The sequence below is a fragment of the Ochotona curzoniae genome, unplaced genomic scaffold (genome assembly GCF_017591425.1).
Source record: "Ochotona curzoniae isolate NIBS_2020 unplaced genomic scaffold, NIBS_Ocur_1.0 scaffold_3835, whole genome shotgun sequence".
Classification (NCBI taxonomy): Eukaryota; Metazoa; Chordata; class Mammalia; order Lagomorpha; family Ochotonidae; genus Ochotona; species Ochotona curzoniae.
Genome location: NW_024467114.1, coordinates 15,745,259 through 15,767,022, shown reverse-complemented (window position 1 = coordinate 15,767,022; position 21,764 = coordinate 15,745,259). Strand labels below are relative to the sequence as shown.

Below are 21,764 nucleotides of genomic sequence, written 5' to 3'. Positions count from 1 at the left end.
AAAGTAGTTTATTTCTAATGCTTATTTTTCTATTTCTGAAATTCTAGTTCACATTTCCTAAGATCGTGTTTCAATATTGCCTATGTCTTTTGTCCAATGCACTGTTTATTTGCCTTCCTGTCCCTTTATTTGGAATCTATTCAACCTGACTTAATTTATACTAAGATACATTATCTATTTGACGCCAAAAATATTACCGTTCTGTGTGTCCATGGTAAAATAGCAAAGTTGCTCTTGAGTCCCTTCTATGTCAGGTGAGAGCTGAATGTTCAGCATGTTTACAGTCCCCAGGCACAGTGCTCGCTTCGGCAGCACGTATGCATTCCCCAGCCACTCCTAAATCTCCGTCCACAAGAAGCAACTTGCTGCTTCCTCACTTCTGGCACTATCTGGGACATTTGCTTGGCTGGATAGTTACATGATAATCTCACACATGGTTTAAAATAGGCACTCTTCTCCTACCTTCCCTTTCTTATTTCATTATTTCTTGTCTTTATCAACTGCTATTTATGAGGGCTGCAGGTTTTCAGGGCATGGCATAATTGACTCTGCGTGTGGTTTTTAGACAATGTACTATTTGTTCAATTTTTGGGCCAAGTGCACCTATCCCCTGGCTTACCTACATTGATGGCTTGCATTATTTATCACATCATTAATATAGTCACTGTGCATTTTAAAAAATGGTCTTTGGCGATTTCAGAAAGCAGTTTTCTCAGTGTCACGGCCTTCCACTTCACAGCAGAGTCCAAATTCCTAGGTTCACAGGGCACAGTAGAAACCAACCATCTTCCTGCCAGCCGTGAGGAGCAGCTCACGTCCAGCCCTTCCTGCCTGGCACATGATACTCAATGTTAAGTGAATGAATGCACATTCAAAGATCTTCAAAAACTGCATAGAAAATGCAGATTATGAAAAACTTGCATGGAATTTTTTTTTGCATTAAAATAAACGTTTTGTTTTTCACCAACTTGTTTTGAAGGGCCACCCCGTGTATATTTTTTATTCCATCTTAGTGCTCTAGACAAGACCCTCAGTCTCGTCTTCCCTTCCTTCCACTGACTTTTGTTGCTTTTACAAAAAAAGCCTTGCTCATGAACATACCCTTGTTTAAAATTAATGGCTTTCCAGCAGCCCTCTTACAAACTCAATTATTTCTCTACCTTTATAAACTGCTGCAGTCTGCCCTGACAGGCACCTCACGTTCACACACCTCGTCCTTCGCAGCTCCCTTTCTCACTCACATGCCTTATGAAATCTTTCAAACCCAGGCCTAACGCAGTAGCCTAGCGGCTAAGGTCCTTGCCTTGCACGTGCCAGGATCTCATATGGGCGCTGGTTCTGATCCCGGTGACCTCCTGGCTTCGGACTGGTGCAGCTCCAGCCGTTGCAGCCACTTGGGGAGTGAATCAATGGACAGATCTTCCTGTCTCTCCTCCTGTGTATCTGATTTTCAAGAAAATTCATCTTTAAAAAAAAAAATCTCATGAAACCCTTAAACTTGCTGCTTTTCTGTTTTCTGATGTCCTGACTCCAGGGCACAAGTGCCCCCCTTGCTGTCCCCACAGTATTTAAGAAGTAATTTATAGTTGAGTACACAGATCACACTTGCACGTCAGACTAAAAATTCCTGAAACAGCAATTATCCCTCTTTTCATACCAAACTGTGTTTGTTACTTACTAATACCAAGTACTTCATTACCTGAACAGGTGCTCAAAAAGCCCACATTCAATTTCAGGTAATAAACAATACATCTCTGTATGAAAATTGGAAGCCTAATCTTTGCATATTTGTTCTGACTCATTAAGAGATGTCTCCCTAGAGAAGTACCCCAACAACTCATCTTGTATTCATTGCATCCTCAGTGCTCATGGACCCCAATAACCACTCGGCCTCCTCCACACACCTGCTGGAAGTTCACAAGTTTGTCGATAGATTCATGACACTTATATGTTCAAAATGCACTTTATTTCCATTTTTCTGTAGTATCAACTTTCGTAAATATACCCAACACTCTATGCTGACACATGGCACTCACTCCATTTTTAGTAGTAATGGCCATTGGCTTTGGAATCTAAAATGAAGTATTGACTATTATCTCCCAGTCTCAACTTATATTAACTAATAAACCAATACAGTGAAAAACAGCCATGAGAATTTTCTCTAGACATGTAATGCAAGATGCAGGGTAGCCATACTTTATGAAGTGTGATGACCAGGAGGGGGGTAGCAGCACACACAGCAGTGTACTTAGACAGCCACAAGCCGTACCTTCTCTAAACTGCTAGGATATCGATTTTGAGTAATAAGGCTGTCACTGTGCTTCCCTACTGTTTGAGGACATAGGCTCTCAAATACACGTGATACACACGAGAAAACGCTACTGGCTCCAAAGCTCTAGGTATTATTTTCACAATAGGTCTCTTTTCTTCCCGTTTTAGATGGAAAGACCCAGCCTTTGGTATTAGTAACTCATTTCCACAAGAACACTGGGAAGGACATTAGTGTTCACTGTCAGCGCTATGCTCTTTTGGTAGAGGAGTGGCTAGAGCCTCCTTACTCTCGGTAAGTGCTCTGGGCTGATGGATAAATACACTGAATTTCACCCCCTGATTGTTTGCAGCTCTGACAAAACCACTATTGGCAGTCATTGTAATGGCTTTTAGGGTGTCTCCCGTCCCAAAAATGGTTAATGAGCGGGTATTAATCTTCGAACTGGCCACTAGTTTCAAGGCACGCTCGGAAGGCTGGTCTGGGACCACATTAATCTGCTTAATCAGCATGGTGGCCCTCTCTCTCTCCCCGGGTCCTCCCAGAGTATCTAAAATAGACTGAAAATCCTTGACTGCAGATTCACAGGCAAACAGTTCCTTGTCCTTCATGAACGCCTGCAGCTGGGGCAGGACCTGCTCTTTCCTCTCGTGCTCTGCTTGTTCTGTGAGCACTTTCTCTTTGAAGATGAAGTGGCAACCCCCATAGCTAAGGGCAGATACGTAGGTGATTAAAGTCGTAATGTCCAGATTCACTCTCTTGCACACGTCCACCTTGATCTCGGTGGGAAACGCGATGCTTGCAAGTATGTTTTCTCGGTCTACCCTGGTCACCTGCAGGAGTTCTGGCCCCTCGTCGTCTGACTCACTCTCACTCGCTTGCAGCTCTTCTGGGTGATCCAACAGAGAGTTGACGGCCACTATGTCTCCTCTCACCGATATGCCCATTTCCTTCAGCTTCTCTGCCATGGGGCTGGAGACACTGTTGTAAAATGCAAAGATGATGTGAGGCTTGCTGTACTGCACCGGCTGCTGGTGACTGGCTTGGAGAAAGTCTTCCGCCTGCTCGATGATGCTTTTGTCGCCATACTGACCCCTGCCCAGCCAGATGTTATGCAGAGCTTCAGCCTTCCTGCCAATGGCCTTCACCCACGTGTGACCGCCATTCGCGACCACATCCACCACCAGGGTTTGCTTTTCTCCCAAAGGATCGGTGTACCCAAAGACATGAAGGACGCTCACAACTTCTTCCAGGTTTTCCGCCGATTCCACGATGGCCCGCAGGTGTGTGAGGTTGGTACTCTGCAAGTGGGACTCTTTAATAGCAACTTTGCCAGCTTCTACTTTCTGTAAGAATTTCAACTCGGCCTTCAACTTGCTGCACAGCTTGGCTCCACCTTCTATGCCGCCTTTTCTTGATCGAGAGAGTGACTCTGCCCTCTTGATCAGCTCCTTGGCTATGGCGATTCGTTCACAAAGCATGGAGTGCGCAGACATGCTCACAGCATTATTCCTTTCCTAGGAAAAGAAAGAAGGCAGATCTCAGCAGCCGTCCAACACGTGGCCGTCCATCCTTCAAGGAGAATGAAGATGCCCAATCTCACATCACAGCTTATGAAAGCTCAGTCTAAGAACCTGGCCTCTGTCTGGTTTTTGGAATGATCCCCTCCTGACTGCTGGGGCAAATCGGCTACACCTTCAAACTTTTCTTTGGACACAAGTCGGACCATGACTGTCCTGTCCAGGGTATGTCCCAGGTCAGGATAAAATGAGTGGGACAAGTCCTCCTTGTGAGAATTCACTCTTGTCCAAAGTTTCCTAGTACAGAATCTGCACAAAGGTTTAGGTTTAGAAATTCAAGGTAAAATGCTTAAAATGTAAACAGCCCACACCGACAAGCTGGTTAACAAGCTGCGAAGCAAGAACGTCTGGCTGAACTGACCACACTTGGCCTCCCTCACCTTCTCCTCCTGCAGGGTAAGTCTTTAATGGGCTGCTTCGTTACTGCCCCTGGGGTACAGGGTACTTACGCCAAGGGCTCCAGACTGTCGGATTTTTGCCTCTGACGTCAATCCGGCACGTAGAAGACTGAAAGGGACCACCAGCTTGCCACCAGCTCCGCTGGAAGGAAAAGCCCTGCCAAGCGCTGCGCTCCAGGGTGCGCCCCGCAGCGGCGGGGCAGGGGGGCGCAGAGAGGTGGGCGGGACCCAGGGTGTCGGGGTCTCCGGGGGCCAAGGGGCACTGGGTCCTCAGGTCCTGCCAGTCCACCTGCACAGCTGGCACACGTCACACGGGCCCCCTGCCGGCGCCCGGACTTGGCGGGGGACTGCGCGCGGCCCCCTCCCCCTCCCGCAGGCGGCCCGGCTCAACACCCTCCACCCCCCGTCTCACCAGCCCGCGGTCCACCCCAGCTCCTCACCAGCCGTGCCCCGGGCCGCGAGCTGGCGGAAGCGTGCACGCCAAGGCCGGGACCGGCCTCACCCGGGCAGCCCCCACCTCACTCGGCGCCGCGGAGCTCCGCCCGCGCGCTCCCCACAGCCTCGGGCCCGGCCCGCGTCACGCGGTTCCGGGCCGGGTGACGCCGAGCCCGCTATTCCCAGGCGGCAGCGCGGCCACCCAAGCGGCGCTGACGCTAGCGCGGCGGCCATGTTTGTTGAGGGCACCGTTTCTGCTGGTGGCGCTACCGGACGCGGCTGGGCAACCTGACCCTAGGCAAGCAGAGGAGGCGGAGCAGGTGGGGCTGCATCTCCTAAGGGGCCCGGGTGTTTAGGGCTCATTTTTAACGAGAGGAAGCATGCGAATTATATTCGGAGGCACTTTGCACTGCACTGTAGGAAGTAAGGCTTTTACACAAATGTGCTGTTTACTCAGGAGAAATGACTGGGTGTCCTCTAAGAGCTGGAATGCTTAGATTAGTCTAGCAGTGTTCAGTCACCAGTAAAGGCCAAGGCTTTCAGAAAGTCCGGATCACTTTAAGCACTGAGTGACTTTCAGTTAAAACCCTGTCCATCCCGCTCCTGCAAAGCGTACTTTATATCACGGTGCAGAATAGGAAGCTGAGTAAGAGAGGTAACTACAGTTAAAGAATACACTGGGGCTTTTCCCCGCCCCCAAGGCCAGGAAGCATTAAGTGCGTCTTCATTGCTTACCACGTGGCCAAGTGTTCTACAGGTTACTCAGTTCTCTTAACCCAAAAGGATGTAGGTAGGTGAGCCCCAGTGCACCCTGGGACCCAGACAGCCTCTAGGCATGAAGGTAGCAGCAGTAACACTGCCTGCAGAAGGGGGACACTCATTAAAGCACTCAGGGCAGACGCTGGACAAGGCCTGGGGAGGATGGGACCTGGAGGCAGCCAGCAGCAGAAGCGGGCTGCTAACTGGGGGTTGTGGGAAGGCAGCTAAGGGGCCACACATCCCCCCACTTCCTCTCCAGGCACAAACCAGGATTTGTAATACTCTGCAAGAGGCATCTGGGATTGCAGACTCCAAGAGAAAACCGAAGTTTTCCTATTGAATGGTGACTTTCATTGGCTGTGCCACCCAGAGGACTGGCAGCGCCTGCCACTCCCACCCTGAAACTTGGGCAAATGGAGCAACCTGGAGAAATCGGATTTTCAGCATCATGTGGTAAGTGGGTAGCAGCCCCACTCACTTCTCCACACTTTTGTTTCAATTTCGAAAGAAACAGAAAGCAGAACAAAATGGTATTAAAAAGTGATTTACATGTAGCATGGTAAGTAGACTTTATTTTGGCCAGAGAGCAAAAAAAAAATTTTTTTTAAGATTTACTTATTTTGAAAGCCCATTAGAGAATCTTTCATCCACTGGGTCCCTCCGCAGATGGCCACAACGACTAAGGCAGGCAGAAGCCAGGAGTCAGGAGCTTCAGCCAGGTCTCCCGCAGGGGCCCAGGCACTTGGGCAATCATCTTCTGCTTCTTACAGACCTCGAGCGCAGAGCTGGATTCCAAGTGGAGCAGCTGGGACTCATGAGCCAGCGCCCACATGTTATGCTGATGTCACAGGTGGCAGCTTTACCCGCTATGCCACAACACTAGTCCTGAAAAGTTTCTTTATATAAAGAGGCATTGCACATCATAGGAAACAATGTTTTGAAAGTAAAACTCTCAAGTTGTCAAACACCAATAGAAAATAAGAATTCTACTAAGGGTAAAATAAAAGCATGAAAATAGTGCAGAAATAAGAGTCTACTATCAGGAGTTTTAGAAACAAAATCAACAATTTTTCATGGCACCAAAGTTTTTTGCTGTTTGTTTTTGTTGTTTTTAACAGTGAAATAGCCTACTGAACACAATGTTCAGAAATGCACACAAAGACAGGTAAGTCTTTGTGAAATTTCAGAACACTGCAAATAATACACTTGCAGGAACAACACGGGGATTCTGAAGGAAAATGTGGAGATGAATTCATTGCTACCCTGGCTCCGCCTGTTGAGAGAAGAAGTTGCAGAGAAGCAACTAGCTTGGATTGAAACAGAAAGATTGAAACAAACAGAAAAGAGAGATGTTGGGGGGACACGTGTGAGAGGGCACCTATCTGACCATGAGGGAAGCAGCATGCAGGCTTTTGGGGTTTTCTGGGGACAAGCAGGCAAGAATTTGTCACCACTAGACAGAAAATAGAGTTAACAGAAAACTCAGGCAACGTCACCACTGGGAAAATTATTTGGGGAATAGTCAGGGTACATTTACAAACCTCCAAGAAAATCTGAAATTAACCATGATTAAATTGAGGCAGGAAAAGATAAAGCAAGGGCGATCCAAGGGTTTTAAATTCTATCACAAAACACAAAGCTGAAATAATGGTTACTACTCAGGAATCCAGAACGTATGACCCTACATTTTTTAATTCAGGGAGAGACTCAGGACCAGTTCCCACCTGCTTGCCGGGGAGCTGCTGCCCCTGGAGTCCACAGCGGTCAGGTGCAGAGAGCAGTTCTAGGTTACAGGAACCAGGCAAAGCAAGGGGCCATTATTACAGGACCTTCGACTAGTTTTCAGGAAATAGAGAATTCTAATTTTCTAGGAGAAACAAAGCTCCACAAAGCTGAAAGCCAATGGAGCCGGCAGCTCCTTTACGTTCTTGGGTAATTCATGGAATTTAGTTTGTTCTCCTGTACAAAGGGAGACTCAACATTTGCCTAGAAGGAGTCGCCTGATAAAAGTGAAACGCGGAGCCCTGGTGACTTTGTTCCAGGAAAATTACTGATCAAACAGAGAAGACTGCTTTGATGTTCTCTTGGTAGTAATCAATGCCTAATGTGTCAGCACTTGATAATTATTAAAACTCTATTAGATGGCAACTCCTGTAGTGTTCCCTGCTGCTGTCAGCACGACCCTGCTCCGTACTCTATTCTGTATTCTGTATTAGTCCTCTTCTTGATTTCTCCTTTCCTTGCCCACTGCCTTCTCTCTCCTGCTCCCTACCCCATATGTGTGAATTCTATAGTTATGTCTCTGCTATTTGGAACACAAAGGACAAGTGGAGACAAAGGGTTTTAAACGGAGGAAAATACTCCAAAGCAGGGGGGTGCCATGAACATTACGAGTAGTATGATAATTGAAATTAATAGAAGGTAGAATCCGCAGGCTAAAAATGATTTACAAGTTGGGAATGTTTAGGGATATGATGGGTTGCTAGAGCAAAGAAATGAGTTCCCCCAAAATTGGAATAGAAACAGCTTAATTTTAAGGACTGAAAGAGTAACTTGGGAACCAAGGGAGAAACGTTGCAGCAGCTTCAACTGGGAGGGAAGCTTTGCATCAAATGCGACCAGAACTAGGACAAAAATCTATTCCAGCTAATTTTTCCTTCTTTTACTCTGTACCCATGATTATGCTGGTTTCCAGTAAGACCAAAATGCACTTTCCTTCTGTCTTAAATGTACATGACTTGACTTTAATTTGTAAAATTCTGGAATCCCTTTTTCTTTTTTTTAATAGTGAGTATTAACAGAGGTTGTGCAATTAGCAGCAGCCGACAGAGTCCCTATCCGTTAACCGCACCAAAGCTGTCACCTATGTTAGCAAATTGAGTCCTGGAATGCACTGATGTCGTCCAGCGGAAGAGCTGAGGCCCAGCCTCAAGGCCGCTCCTGGTCAGTGCTGTGCCTGCTTGCTCCATGCTGCAGTCCCAGTGGAACGAGACCCCAGGCAGACTGGGAGGCAGCCTTCCAGACCTCTCCAGAGAGAACTGGTGCGGCCTCCCGTCTCACGTAACGTGTATGGGTCTCATAGTTATGGTAAGCGGGATCTTGACAAAAATGCCAAGACAAGGAGCCTTTTCCCTCAACTTAGCTGAATCTTAAGCAAAATCTTTCAAGTTATATTTAAATCCCTTAATTACCTACCATCTCTTCATGTTTTTAAAAATAATGACATTCATAAATTTTTCCCTACATGCAGTAACCAGAGTAAGGACATTTCTTTTATCCTGACACAACTTTAACAATGAAATGCAGAAACAAAGCAAGCACCACGCCTTCCTTATGCAAGCAACATTACAGCGCCCAGTCTGTGTGCTTCACGGGCCTCACTGACATGGCGGTTGTTTACAACGGCATCACTGTGGTGAGTTGAGAGGTGGAAGCCAAAGTTCCGACACTTATGTGCTCATATTCTACTTTCATCATCTAAGGTCATCCTTAAAAAGATTCAGCATGATCTGGGGGGTTCCTTGGACATGTTTACCTACCTGTGAGGGAAAAACCAGCACGAATCAGCAGACAATTATTTATGTACCTCCGACAGGGGACTTACTGGCTTAGCACTGCTCCTAACTCCACTACAACCATGCAGATGGTGCTTGAATAACACCTATGCATCCTTCCTCAGGAATTCATGAAAGTCTGCAGGACAATTTTGCGAAATTACATGAAAAAAGAGGGATTTCATCATTCAGTTTTGCAGCATTTTCCAAAAATCAGCAGCGATGAAAGCAATCACTAGGTTAAAATGTTACTAACTTCTAAAAAGCTGGAAGTTGGATTTAACAGTTTATTATCATTTATAGTCATTTTAAAAACATCAGTCCATTAAACCATGTAGAAATAAGTATGCAAAAAGTCTGCAAAACAAAACATACTTTAAACATGTTTAAGTACATCCATTAGGTGAAACTGTCGATTGTTCAGTCACTGCACTGCTATGCTATGGCAGCCAGGTAGTCCTTAACCTCGGTTGGGGTAAGCCTCCTGAATCCAGCTTCATTACAGATGCCAACTTCTATGTTGTCTTCTGTCATTTGCCCTTCAAAGCTTTCCTATTGAACAAGGATGAAAGGGGATCATTTTCTAAGCAGTTAATTATAAAACTATTATAAATCCATTCTTAGATAATGAGCTAACCTTCAGGGTTAAGATGGCTGTATGAATAGCATCTTCAAGTTCCAGATCTTCGTTGTATCTGCAGAATTAAAACATGACTTATGGTTCCATTTACATTCCTTGTTATACTTCAATACAGAGATAAAAACGGCAGTGCTCGCTTTTCTTTTCCAGCATGGAGAGTTTACACAGAAAGCAGCTATTGCAGTGCCTTCAGTAACGTGTTGGTTGCACCAATTTTTGTCTTTACGGTCATGATATAAACTATTATCATTAAACAAGTTGAGTTTTCCTTCTTAAAATTTTTACTCCCAAGTCCATGTTTTACTTTTGAAACACAGGAAAACTAAAGTAACTCCTCCCTCCCCCAAATTTAGCAAACAGGCAAAAGAATGCAGAAAATGTCCCTAGGAAATATTATGATTTACTGCGCTGCAGGCCAGAAAGTCAGGTGAGAGTTCTCTCTTTTCTCTGCAAATGGTTTCTAATACAGAGTAATGTACACCTTTGTTCACGCCCATGATACTGTTTAAAGACTGCTGAGCGCGGTAAAGTCAGTTTCTAATGTATCCAGCTACAGTGAGCTCACCTCTTCTCAAGGAAAGTTTTCCCATTCACGTAGTTCTTTCCCATTGCTGTGGCTTTCCAGGCAAAATAAGCTCCCTAATTACAAAGAGAAAGCAATCCTATTTTAAGACGTTAAAAACTGATTTTTTAGAAAGGCTATTACCAGCATGTGTAACAGCGAGACATGAACCAACTTTCAGAAGACACATCCGTCTTTACTGTGGTGATGGCTTCCCGGGGCAGTTAACACATCAAAACTCAACAAACCAATGATGATGAGCTGTTGCTGACAGAATTTACCATACGGAAATTATATGAATCAGTCAAAGGAAGTTTAACATAAAGTAAGTAAGAGTAGTTTGTTAGCTTAATAAACTGAAGGGATCTGAAAGTCAGTCATATGAATCTACAAAACAGTGATCAACTCCTCATCCTCTTTAGTGAATAGAGAGCTTTTCCTTAGTAAGTCAATGGTTTTAACATGGCAAATGAGAGTAGCAGTAATGCTGCATATAACACAGTCTTATCTGTTGGGAAGGATACAAAAGCTGATAGAAAAAATACCCATGGGAACATGTCAAATATATTTTGAAATAAATCAGTTGTCTCTCAGATTTAACAGTGAAAAATGGAGCAATGGCTGGTCTTTGGTCTGCTGCCCAGTGGAAAAAGGGTAACAGGGCTTGTCATTCTGCTTTAGAAGCTCAGAGACCAGATAACAACACTGTCAAACTTCCCAAAACACTTGCAGCAGGTGAATTTAACAACTCAGTAGTTCCAAGTTTCCATGAACTTTTGAAGCACCCTTCTGTCACACCCTGTGAATACCTCTGGTTCAGACAGACAGCACCATCTATTTTAGAGGAAATAAACGTGTACTTTATACTTTTCTAAAGCCCAAATTAAAAAAAAAATACTGCTTAAAGCTTTTATAGCTTTTATATTTATTAGATATTCCAAGAGTACTTTTAATAAATCCCTCCAATTCATTAATGATACTTACAGATGGATCTGACTGAAATAAATATGGTCGTCCCTCGTTCCAACCACAAATAAGTAAAGAAACTCCAAAAGGACGAACACCGCTGCACAAGGGAAAATGAAAATTACTTAGCTTTGTCAAGATGTCAAAGTTGTCCTTAATTAAGAAGTCATAAATACTCACAGGACAGCAAACATTCAACTGAATTAAAAACTTCCCTAACATGAACCTAACACCTCTCTGAATGAATAAAGTAACTTCTCTTTATGTAGTGAAGACCAGTCAAAGTAATTTTATCTTAGGGCCGGCAGTGGACCAAGCCTTGGCCTGCAGTGCCAGCACCCCATGTGCGTGCTGGTTTGATGGCTGGCTGCTTTACTTCCTGTAAACTCCCGGACCACGTCAGAGACCCAAACGGTTCTGGGTCTTGGCTTCAGCCTGGCCTGGCCCAGGCCATGTGGAAAATGGAGCAGTGTTAGAAGATCTTCCTTGGTCTCTAACTCTACCTTTCAAATAAATAAATAGGTCTTAATAATAATTTTAGGGCCCGGCGGCGTGGCCTAGTGGCTAAAGTCCTCACCTTGAACGCCCCGGGATCCCATATGGGCGCCGGTTCTAATCCCGGCAGCTCCACTTCTCATCCAGCTCCCTGCTTGTGGCCTGGGAAAGCAGTTGAGGACAGCCCAAAGCCTTGGGACTCTGCACCCGTGTGGGAGACTTGGAAGAAGTTCCTGGATCCTGGCTTCAGATCAGCATAGCATCGGCCATTGTGGTCACTTGGGGAGTGAATCATTGGACGGAAGATATTTCTATCTCTCCTCCTCTCTGTATATCTGACTTTGTAATAAAAATAAATCTTTAAAAATAATAATAATAATAATTTTAGATGAAATGGCATGACACCCAAAACCACTGGAGTTAACACAGACGTTCTAACATCTAGAGTCCTAATGAAGGGACAACTTTCAACTAACACAGCTTTTCCATGAACTTAGAGCAGCCACCTTACAGTGCCAAGGTGCTAGGTAAAGAACACCAGCGTGAACACTTGGTGCGACGGAGTCCGGCTCTCTTCATGTGTTTTCAATCACTTCTGCTTAGAAAGGTAACTGTGCAAGCACCAGCGCTGGCTGCCCAAGAGGATGTGTTTCCAACACTTACAAAGAAGCCCTTGTCAACTGAGAAGTTGTTTTTGTGGTTATATGAAGAAGAAAATAAACACTTTTTTCCAGATTAAAACATACTTGCTTTGGTGAAGATCGAAAACATTCCACATAATGGCTTCTGTCCATTTCAAAAAGCTCACAGCAAATGGAACTGAAGCATTTATCTTACTGTTTCCATGCATTCATTTATTTCCCAGCATGAACTCTGTGACAGACCCCTTGCAGTGAAGTCAGTGTCCTACACCAGGTCTGCTCCCCCAGTGTGGTTTCTCTCCTTCCCTGCCACAGTTGCAGTTCTAAGGACCACTCACCCTGACTGCGTGTACTCCTGCATCACCGACGCCACTCTCTGCACCAGCTGAGCTGTGGGGATGGGTTCCTGGTAAACCAGATAGTACTGCTGGGCGAGTTTCCGAGCTCTGTGCACAAGCACTCTAACAAGGAAGAAGTGAGACTGAATTAAAATGGAGCTTCCTCTCACCTCCTTTCAGTAATTACTACTAGCTCAAAGCCAGTCTACTCTTCTGATCTCTCTGTTCATTTAGAAGAAAATGATCACAGTATCAGAGAGGAGCTGAGGACTGACAGCAACAAGTGAAAAAAGAAAGCAAAGGTCAGCTCAGAATGAGCATTTAATGAAAAAAGGAGCTTCCACTCCCTTCTTGGCCTCCCTAAGATGGTCTCCCTCAAACCAAAGCCAGTCACCCTCTTGGTGTCTCCCCCAGTAAACAGTCACACACTCTGTGCATTTTCCTTCTCGGCCTCAGCCCTCTCTGTAGGCTATCATCATTTCTACCTACACTTCAAAGACTAAGAAACAATCAGTTTAGAGTCAAATATGTCAAATGATATCTAGGATATACTATATAGCAAATAATAGCACAAATAACTTTATCTACACCTATGCATGTCCTGTTAACTGGCAACCTGTGTGACATCGGGTCGACTCCCTGCCTGGCAGCACACTGCACAGCAGCCCTTGCACCAAGCTCTCTCCAAACCCGCCCTCACAGAAGCCTGCTCACACCCGTGACCTTGCTGCTCTGACTCACCACAGGGAAATCCTGGCTCTATCTCTATGGCCTCATAAAACCATGAGGACCCAAGCACGGATCCCCTTCTGTTGTTCAGTGACACACACAGAAAGCAGTCTTTCAATATGCTGGAACCCTGATGTAAAAGGATTATTATGATTTCCTGTGAAATAGAAAGGGTGTGTGGCAATATGAGCACCCAGGCTCTTAGCTGCAATAATCGGCTATCTATGTTCAGTAAGCCTGGAGACTTCTATCCCATAGCTAAAGATATAGAGAAATAAAGATAAAGCAACAAGATTAACTCTAGATTGGGATGTTTGCTTTTGCTTTTCCTTTTTTTTTTTCTTTACTTCCTGACACTTAAAAATATAATTTATTATAACATATATTGCTTTAATCATTTAAAAATATATTAGGAAACTCAAAAGGCTTCTATGCCCAGTTCATGGATCATACAGAACAACAGTAATCAAAAGAGAAAGTCCACTAAAGAGACATATTTCCTCTTTCAACCACATTCCCCTGTTTAAGCCCTATCATTCACACGTGAACCAAACTCAGCTGTCAATAAGGCAGCCGTGGCTAAACAAGGACTAAAATACATGACAAGCCCAAGTGGACAAGTTAAAGAAGGCATCCCTTATTTATCTCGTTAAGATACAACTTGCAGTCAATTCATGAGATGGCGAGGACCCAGGCCTGCAGTACCTGTAGTCGGGGCCCATGCCGCTGTACACCAAGCCAATGTGCTTGGTAATGGGCTCCACCTTGTGCACACTGCGCTCATCATACAGAATGGATTTCTGTTTCTTCTCTGTTGCTAACACCACTCCATTGGCAGCTTTAAAAACAAAAAACCCAAATGTTCATAATCGTTTAAGGACACGCTGAAGAGTCTTCTGATCATTAATTAAACCGAAATACTTTTGTTTATTTCATCTACAAAACGTGCAAATTTCTACAGCAAAATTATCTAAGGAATAGTAAATCAATTGTTACCCTCATTGGTTATTTATGCTGAGTCCACAAACAGTATCCTTACAGCTAACAGTATTACACAGTCTTTCTTGATGTACCCTAGGATACTTCAGAATTCACATGTTTTAAAATAACAGATTTCTGTCTACATGACCTAATGTTTTTTAAAATGAATGTCATACTTAAAAAAAAAATACAATCTTGGACAAATTTAATTAATTTGCAATTTTGTAATTAACTTTCTAAATTACAGGGCAGATACAAACTGCTAGGGCATTGATACAGTCAGTGCAAATCAAAACACCAGGTTCTGAATGGCTGACTATTTGTGAGTTATGCCAACTAATAAAGGAGTTACATCCACTTTGAAAAGGAACTGTAATCACCTCCTTAGGCTTACTGTTATTCTCTTTAAACTTTAAAATCCTTCAACCAAAAGAATTTAGGTTAAAGTATGCTTCCAGAACTGTTTATTTATAAATAACTAATTGATTACAAAGTAATTTAGAATAACTGTGACAGTGCATCTGACATGAATAAAGCATTTAATTACCTTTAATTCCCACTGAAGGGGCTCCTCCAGCCACAGCAGCCAAGGCATATTCAATCTGGACAAGTTTACCAGAGGGGCTTAAAATGAAACACAGGTAATTTGTTAAATTCACTTATTTTCAAATATTTACTGCAGAGCATTGATAGTTCAAATCTACTGATGAAATTTCCACTGAAGAGCTGGCATTTGAGATCTAAAATTAAGTTGTTCAAAGCAGATTCGTCGTGAAACTGATTCTGTATTGTGTCTGCCACTTAGAATCATTTACCAACTTGTGGCTTTGTGTAAGATACTGCCGCTTTCTGTGTCTGATTTCTCATAAGATGGGAATAATAGGATTACAGCAGTTACCTACTTAAAGTATTGTAATGATTAAGCAAAGTGATGTGTATGGAAGGTATCTATTAAAACCCAAGCAATGGCATATGTTTCCTGTAGGGAGTTTTTAGGAAGAAAGACACAACTTGAGATGTGAGACCCACTGATCACTTACCACAAAGCAATCTATGTACAATATTAAACTATTTCTAGAAGCTAGTAACTGGTCATATGTACAAAGACAGTTCTTCAGGTTATAACAAAGGGTCATGAAGTTTCCATTCATTTAAAAAATATTCCTGTGTGTTTTTTTTCTTTTTGGTGTAGTTATAATAAACATCACAAGCCAGAATTCTTACTTTATAAACAAAAAGTCTATGTGAAAGCAATTTCTCTAGAGTGACACAGCTAGGTCCCTATCGGCTGCCTACCACTGAAAGGGTGACCTTAATTCTCCAGGGGCCACCAGCCTCATCCTCACACAATTAGAACCTTTCCTTTGTCACTGAAGTCCCAACTCTGGCCACCCTACTTGATTGAAGACACACAGACATTCTTAAACCTCAGATCCCCGTGGTCAAGCCCATACTGTCTGGAACACACCTGCCTGTTGCCTGGTATACTCAAGATCACCTTTCCATTCTTTGTAGAAATGCCATGTCCCCAGGGAAGCTGCCTGACTCTTCAGAGAAGATTAGCACGAACTCCCGACTGTGGTGTCCCGAGCTTCCTCTCTGGCTGAACATTTTGTTTTCCTTTAATGCCGCTAGTTCAGTATTTGTCACAAGGCTTTCTGGGTCTATCAAGCTTTCAATTTTTGTTCAACACTTAGTTCACACACCTCTGGGAAAACATTTAAAAGACTCTCCCCGTAGACTGTACTTCACTGAATTTTTTGCGTTAACTATCACTCATATGAGCCTACTGAGCAGCCAACCATCTCTGTATTCAGCAATGCCGCTAACCTTGCCTGCAACTCTCCTGGGATAAAGTGGAGATCCTCACTAGCTTTCCCCTTTCTCACCCTTCCTCCCACCCCCACCAAGGCTCCCTCCCTGTCACTCCCACGGACTCCTGTAACAACCTCTTGGTTCAAGGAAACCAAAACTATGTTGGCTCACAAGGGTCTGCACCACAGGCCTACCATGGCAGAGTACTCCAGGATTACTTGCAAAAAAGTTTTGTCATGTACATTTCTTTCAACTTTCTGAATTCCCAAAGTAAGAAGTGACCACAGGCATTGAAACTGAAATTAGTCAATGTGTTGAATACACTGGTGCTTCAAAGAAGTTCACGGGAAACACATATTATGAAAAAACTGCACACAGATTTCTATTGATAAGCATCAAAATAAATCATCTTTTAACTCCACTTTTGCATGAATTTTCAAAGTACTCTCATGCACTTTCCATTGCATTTGTTTCTTTTAAAATCCAAATATACCTACTTTATATGTTTTTTTTTAACTGAGGCTATGTAATAATTTGTTTTTGGTAACCTGCGGAATATTAATTTCATTGTGCCCCACAGTTCCTCGGGATAGACAGTGCCAGAATCAATCTATCATCACAAAGAAGAGGGTTTAAAATGTCAGCTTAGCCGCTCCAGGGTGATTTTAGACAAGTTACTGAATCTGTCCAAGCCACGATTAGCTCACCGTGACAGGTTGGGTTACCAGTCATTTGTGGTCATGGAAGACGGGGCAGGTTAGGTTCATCTGTACAGAAAGTATTCAATATGTAAGATCCCACAGGCCTTCTGGCACCCAACGGGTGGACAATACCAACATTCAGCAAAGCTTTAAATCGGAATCCTCGACCAGGCCATGTTTTAAATTCTCCGGTGATGCTGTTCTTACCTTAAGATGACGGGTTACCTGCCACTGTATTTTGAAAAAAATAGGCTTACTTTTTTTACTCGTTCTAAACATTCCCTGTCCCCCCAACATAAAGTAGAACGGCTCCTTATGAGCCGTACTGTAGGGCCTGGAGAACAGCAGACTTTTCTCGGTCTTTCCGCGTCGGCAAGCCGGTACTACCGAAACCGAAAGCTGGTCTTCCGACACTAGGGCCACAAGGAAGCCAGGACTCCGACCTAACCCTAAAGCTGAGGCTTCCCTACAAACAGGAGGCTCGAGGCTCCGCGGATCTGACCCGCACCCCAAGCTTCAGCAGCCCCAACATCAGGCCTCCTTCCAGTCCCGCAGCGGTCATCTGGGGACAGCTAACCCGCCCTTTTCTAGGTTCCGAGGAAAAAGTGAGTCTCCGGCCAAGGACCTCGTCGTCCCGTAGCCTCCCGTTCGCCCCGAAGCCCCAGGCCCGCGTCCCGCTGCCCCCGGGGCCGCTGCTCTCCAGGCCTCCCTCCGGCTGGCCCGTCAAATGACTGGGCAAAGCGGCCTTCCCACGTCCACCGCCAGCCGGATCCGCTGGAAGCACCAACACAGAAGCGACCGTGGGCCTCATCCACGTGACGCCTGGCCGAGTCCCACAAGCTCCGTCCCGCTTAAGACCTCGCAGGCCCCTCGCCTACCTGAATGTAGTCAGCGAAAAACTGTATCCGCGCTCCGCCATCTTTGCCCAGACAACCCAAGCACATCTGGACACATGCGCGCTGAGGCCGATTCCCCTGCATTTCTCTTCCACGCTCCTTCCCTTCTCTCTTTCTGATTGGAGGAGACTCAGAGGCCCCGCTCCGGGTGCATCCTGGGTGTTGTAGTTTTAGGCGCACGGTAGGAGCGGATCCCCAGGTCTGTGCGCATGCCTGAAATAAGGGCGGAAGAAACCTGGCGCTCGTGTGTTCCGTCTTCCGGCGACGAAGATGGCGTCTCCTGTGCTGGTTGTAATGGTTCACTCTTGGCCGGTGGCCGGCGGGCTGCTCCGAAACTGTTGGGAGCGAGTCTGGCGGAAGCTTCAGTGGGGCCGCCCAGGCTTCCCCAGCGTTTCTTGGGGTAGGTCTAGGAGAGGTGGGCGGGGAGGGGTGCCCGGCATCTTGGCGCACCGCGTTCACACCCGTCACGGGCAGACAGTTGGCGTTACTCACCTGACCACCACCTTTGTAGCGGTCTCGTCGTTGCACAGGGTTGCCGAGGCGCCTTCGCTAGCAGGCTTTATTCCGTTCACTGCGGACCCCATTAGGCTGGGGCGTTTTAAATGGAAAGCGAGAGAGAGCCGAGGACAGTGGCTTACCAAGACTCAGAGCAGTGAAGATACAAAGTGTGCCTGCGTATGGGGCGGTGTGTGTGTGTGTGTGTGTGTGTGTGTGTGTGTGTGTGTGTGTGTGTGTGTGTGTGTGTGTGTGTGTGTGTGTGTGTAGATGGGAGAGTTTTAAATGGAAAGCGAGAGAGAGCCGAGGACAGTGGCTTACCAAGACTCAGAGCAGTGAAGATACAAAGTGTGCCTGCGTATGGGGCGGTGTGTGTGTGTGTGTGTGTGTAGATGGGAGAGGTAGCCCGTGCCCCGTGTATGTAGCAAAAACGGAAACGTGCATAGCCCCCGGGGGATGTGTGGCGTTGTCTAGGAAAAACAAATGCCAGCAGAGTTCGGGGGTTTGAGGGTCTGCCAGATTTTCCGGTAAAGCAATTAACTCAGTGAAAAAACAGTATAAGAAGTCAGTAGGGGGTGATTTGGTGAGAATTGCATTTCTCGAATAGCAGCCTTACATGAACTTACACATCACACTCCCCCGCGTACAGTGTGGAGACTTGCCGGGTATTTTTTGTTTGTATTATGCAGCATTGGCACGTGTCAGACTTTTATACACGCTTACCACAAAGTCCCTGAAGTTTCTGTTGCGTGAAGTGAGAAACTCCAGATAAAATTGCGATGGTTTTGTTTCAGCACTTTCCATTAAAAATGATTTCTTTGTGTTCTTTTGTGTGTGTGTGTTCTTAAAATTACCCTCTGTACATGCTTTAATGCCGAAAGTCCCCAACTAACGATAGTTCAGCTTACAGGGTTTTTTTTTTTTTTTCCAGAGTTACAGTGGCACAAAAGCAATAAACATTCAGTAGAAGTGGTAGTTGGGATTTTTAATGGGGATTTTGTTCCCCCAGTGTAACACTTTTGGTGCCACTGGGCGGCAGCACCAGTGCCTCCAGCTGTCAGCTGGCCTTGGCATCAGCAGGGTCAATTCTATTAGTGTACTATGTTGCTAAGGCAGGATATTGTACCTGAGTATATTAGATATATTTTTGACTTACTGTATTTTTAACCCAGAATGTGTTTATCAGGGTGTAACCTTATCTCTGGTTATGATATCTATAAATTATAATGGCAGAGGTTTGCTATTAAATGTACATTGAAAGTGAACATTCTAAATTATATGTTCGCATGTGTGTGTGTCTGGACATTAATTGTGAAGGAGATTGAGCTCTATAAAGAATCTGCCGAAAGGAACAGGGCTTTGGCATAAGTGGGTTGGGTGCCCTCTGCAACCCCCACACTCCTTGTGGGCTTGAGTCCTAGCTGCTGCTGCACTTCGGATCCAGCTTGTTGCTGACACGCCTGGAAAAGCAGAGGAAGATGGCCCCTGCACCCACGTGAGACACCCCGATGAAGCGCCTAGCCTTAGCCTGGCTTGGCTGGCTGCAGCCGCTATTTGGGGAGTGAACCAGCGGATGGAAGACTTCTCTCTGCCTGTCTGTAACTGCCTAAAATTGGAAAAAGAAGGAAAGGCCATTTAGGAAGTGCTAGAAGCTGATTCCATGTCTTGGTGTCTTACAGAACCAGCTCTAGCAGTGCAGGGGCCGGCCATCTACACAGAGCCAAATGATGTCAATGAAGAGAAGAGTCCCAGCCTTTTGGACAGCCTCGTTTGGATGGCAGCTCCCAAAAACAGGCGCAGTATTGAAGTCAACCGCTGTAGGAGAAGAAACCCTCACAAGCTTATTAAAGTGAAGGTAATACATGTTGGTTTTTGTGGTTGGGCTTCTTCCTGAAGTCTCCCGCTGAATTTACACCTGTAGCCTCTTGTGACAGTTTCTGTGTCAACAAGCATGAGCTAGGTGATATTTGACCTCGTGTACCATGAAGAGTGTAAGGAAGGTAAAGTGTAAGCATTCCTCCAGTAATGATTTATGTTCCCTATTCGCCTGTTGTTAATACATGTCTGTCTTTGTTGTTCTGAAGAACAATATAGACGTTTGTCCCGAATGTGGTCATCTGAAACAGAAGCACGTCCTTTGTGGCTATTGCTATGAGAAAGTGCGCCAGGAGACGGCAGCCATCAGGCGGCAGATGGGCAAGTTGGAAGGGGGCCCCCTGAAGGCCCCCACTGTCGAGACCGTGGTGCTGTACGCAGGAGAGACGCCGTCAGAAGCACATCAGGGCAAGAGGCTCATTGAACGGGACAGGAAGCGGCCGTCCTGGTTCACCCAGAACTGATGCTGAAGATGACGAAAGGATAATGTCACCATAAAAACATTTCCTGTGGAAGAGAACAGTTTTGTGTTTTATGTTTTGCTTATTTTAAAATCAGCAATTTAGTTGAGAATGTTCTGTATCATAAACAGTTTCATGTGGAATAACATGAAAAAAGACTCAAAGTATTTGTTTATACAAAGTCTTAGTGAATATACCTGTTACTGTTAGATTAAAAGGTTTTTAGTGAAGACAAAATTTCTAGAGCAAAAATAAAGCGATATAAAATTCATAGAGGTACATATTATTTCTAATTCTGTTTGTCAGTAATTTTTCTCATATAAGAATATTTAATGGGACCAGCATCATTGTGACACCACTTGCGATGCTACAATCCATTTTCTAATTATCAGTTCCAGCCTGGCTGTTCCACTTTGGATCCAGCTCCCTGCTAATGCACCTGAGGAGGGGGGCTCAGCTGTGGGAATACCTGCCACCCACATGGGAGACCCAGCTGGTTGTTGGTTAGAACCCCTGCTGTTGGGGAAGAAACCAGCAGATGGAAGATCAGTCGCTATCTAGCAAATAAATAATTCCTCTTTTAAAAGAAAATTTAAATATTTTCATTTTACACATTGAAATAGTTCTTTGAATTCTTACTGTTGTTTTATAAAATAGTAGATGTGACTATTGGAAAGATTTTTTTTAAGATTTATTTATTTTATTTGAAAGGCAGATATACAGAGAGGAGGAGAGACAGGATCTTCCAGCTGCTTACTCACTCCCCAAGTGGCCACAGTGGCTGGAGCTGAGCTGATCCAAAGCCAGGAGCCTGGAGCCTCTTCGGGGTCTCCCACGTGGGTGTAGGGTCCCAAGGCCTTGGGCTATCCTCAACTGCAATCCCAGGCCACAAGCAGGGAGCTGGATGGGAAGCAGAGCTGCCAGGGTTAAAATTGGCGCCCACATGGGATCCCGACATGTGTAAGGTGGGAACTTTAGCCGCTAGGCTACCACACCAGGCCCAGAAAACATTTGATCTTTGTATTGTTTTAACAGATTGTAAGACTCTACTTTGGGACATATGCTAACTTACTTAGCTGATAGAAACAGTTCTTTTCATTTTATATAAAATCAAAATGAAAGGTTTGATTTGACAGCACGTGAGATTTATATCTTGAGCTTTAGGAGAGATGTT

At 44.9% G+C, this 21,764-nt stretch overlaps 3 protein-coding genes across 4 annotated transcripts; 1 reads left to right on the top strand and 2 right to left on the bottom strand.

Annotated features, from left to right (window-relative positions):
• Positions 1-1,947: 1,947 nt before the first annotated feature.
• Positions 1,948-4,749, bottom strand: CUNH7orf25 (chromosome unknown C7orf25 homolog). Of its 2 annotated transcripts, none has more exons than XM_040964525.1 (2): positions 4,688-4,749; positions 1,948-3,786 (listed from the first exon to the last, which is right to left on the bottom strand). In XM_040964525.1, the coding sequence occupies exon 2, from the start codon at positions 3,763-3,765 to the stop codon at positions 2,500-2,502; it is 1,266 nt and encodes a 421-aa protein (XP_040820459.1). In that variant the 5' UTR covers positions 3,766-3,786; positions 4,688-4,749; the 3' UTR covers positions 1,948-2,499. The 2 variants fall into 2 exon arrangements, with proteins under 2 accessions (XP_040820459.1, XP_040820460.1); XM_040964526.1 differs by lacking the exon at positions 4,688-4,749 and adding an exon at positions 4,299-4,411.
• A 4,519-nt stretch (positions 4,750-9,268) lies between these two features.
• Positions 9,269-18,895, bottom strand: PSMA2 (proteasome 20S subunit alpha 2). Its single transcript, XM_040964527.1, has 9 exons — positions 18,888-18,895; positions 17,742-17,807; positions 14,895-14,971; positions 14,072-14,204; positions 12,638-12,760; positions 11,182-11,263; positions 10,201-10,274; positions 9,633-9,690; positions 9,269-9,547 (listed from the first exon to the last, which is right to left on the bottom strand). Exons 2-9 carry the CDS (start codon positions 17,780-17,782, stop codon positions 9,431-9,433), a joined length of 705 nt encoding a protein of 234 aa, XP_040820461.1. The 5' UTR covers positions 17,783-17,807; positions 18,888-18,895; the 3' UTR covers positions 9,269-9,430.
• Positions 18,003-20,861, top strand: MRPL32 (mitochondrial ribosomal protein L32). The gene is made up of 3 exons (XM_040964528.1): positions 18,003-18,159; positions 19,934-20,109; positions 20,339-20,861. Exons 1-3 carry the CDS (start codon positions 18,030-18,032, stop codon positions 20,591-20,593), a joined length of 561 nt encoding a protein of 186 aa, XP_040820462.1. The 5' UTR covers positions 18,003-18,029; the 3' UTR covers positions 20,594-20,861.
• The last annotated feature ends 903 nt before the right edge of the window (positions 20,862-21,764 follow it).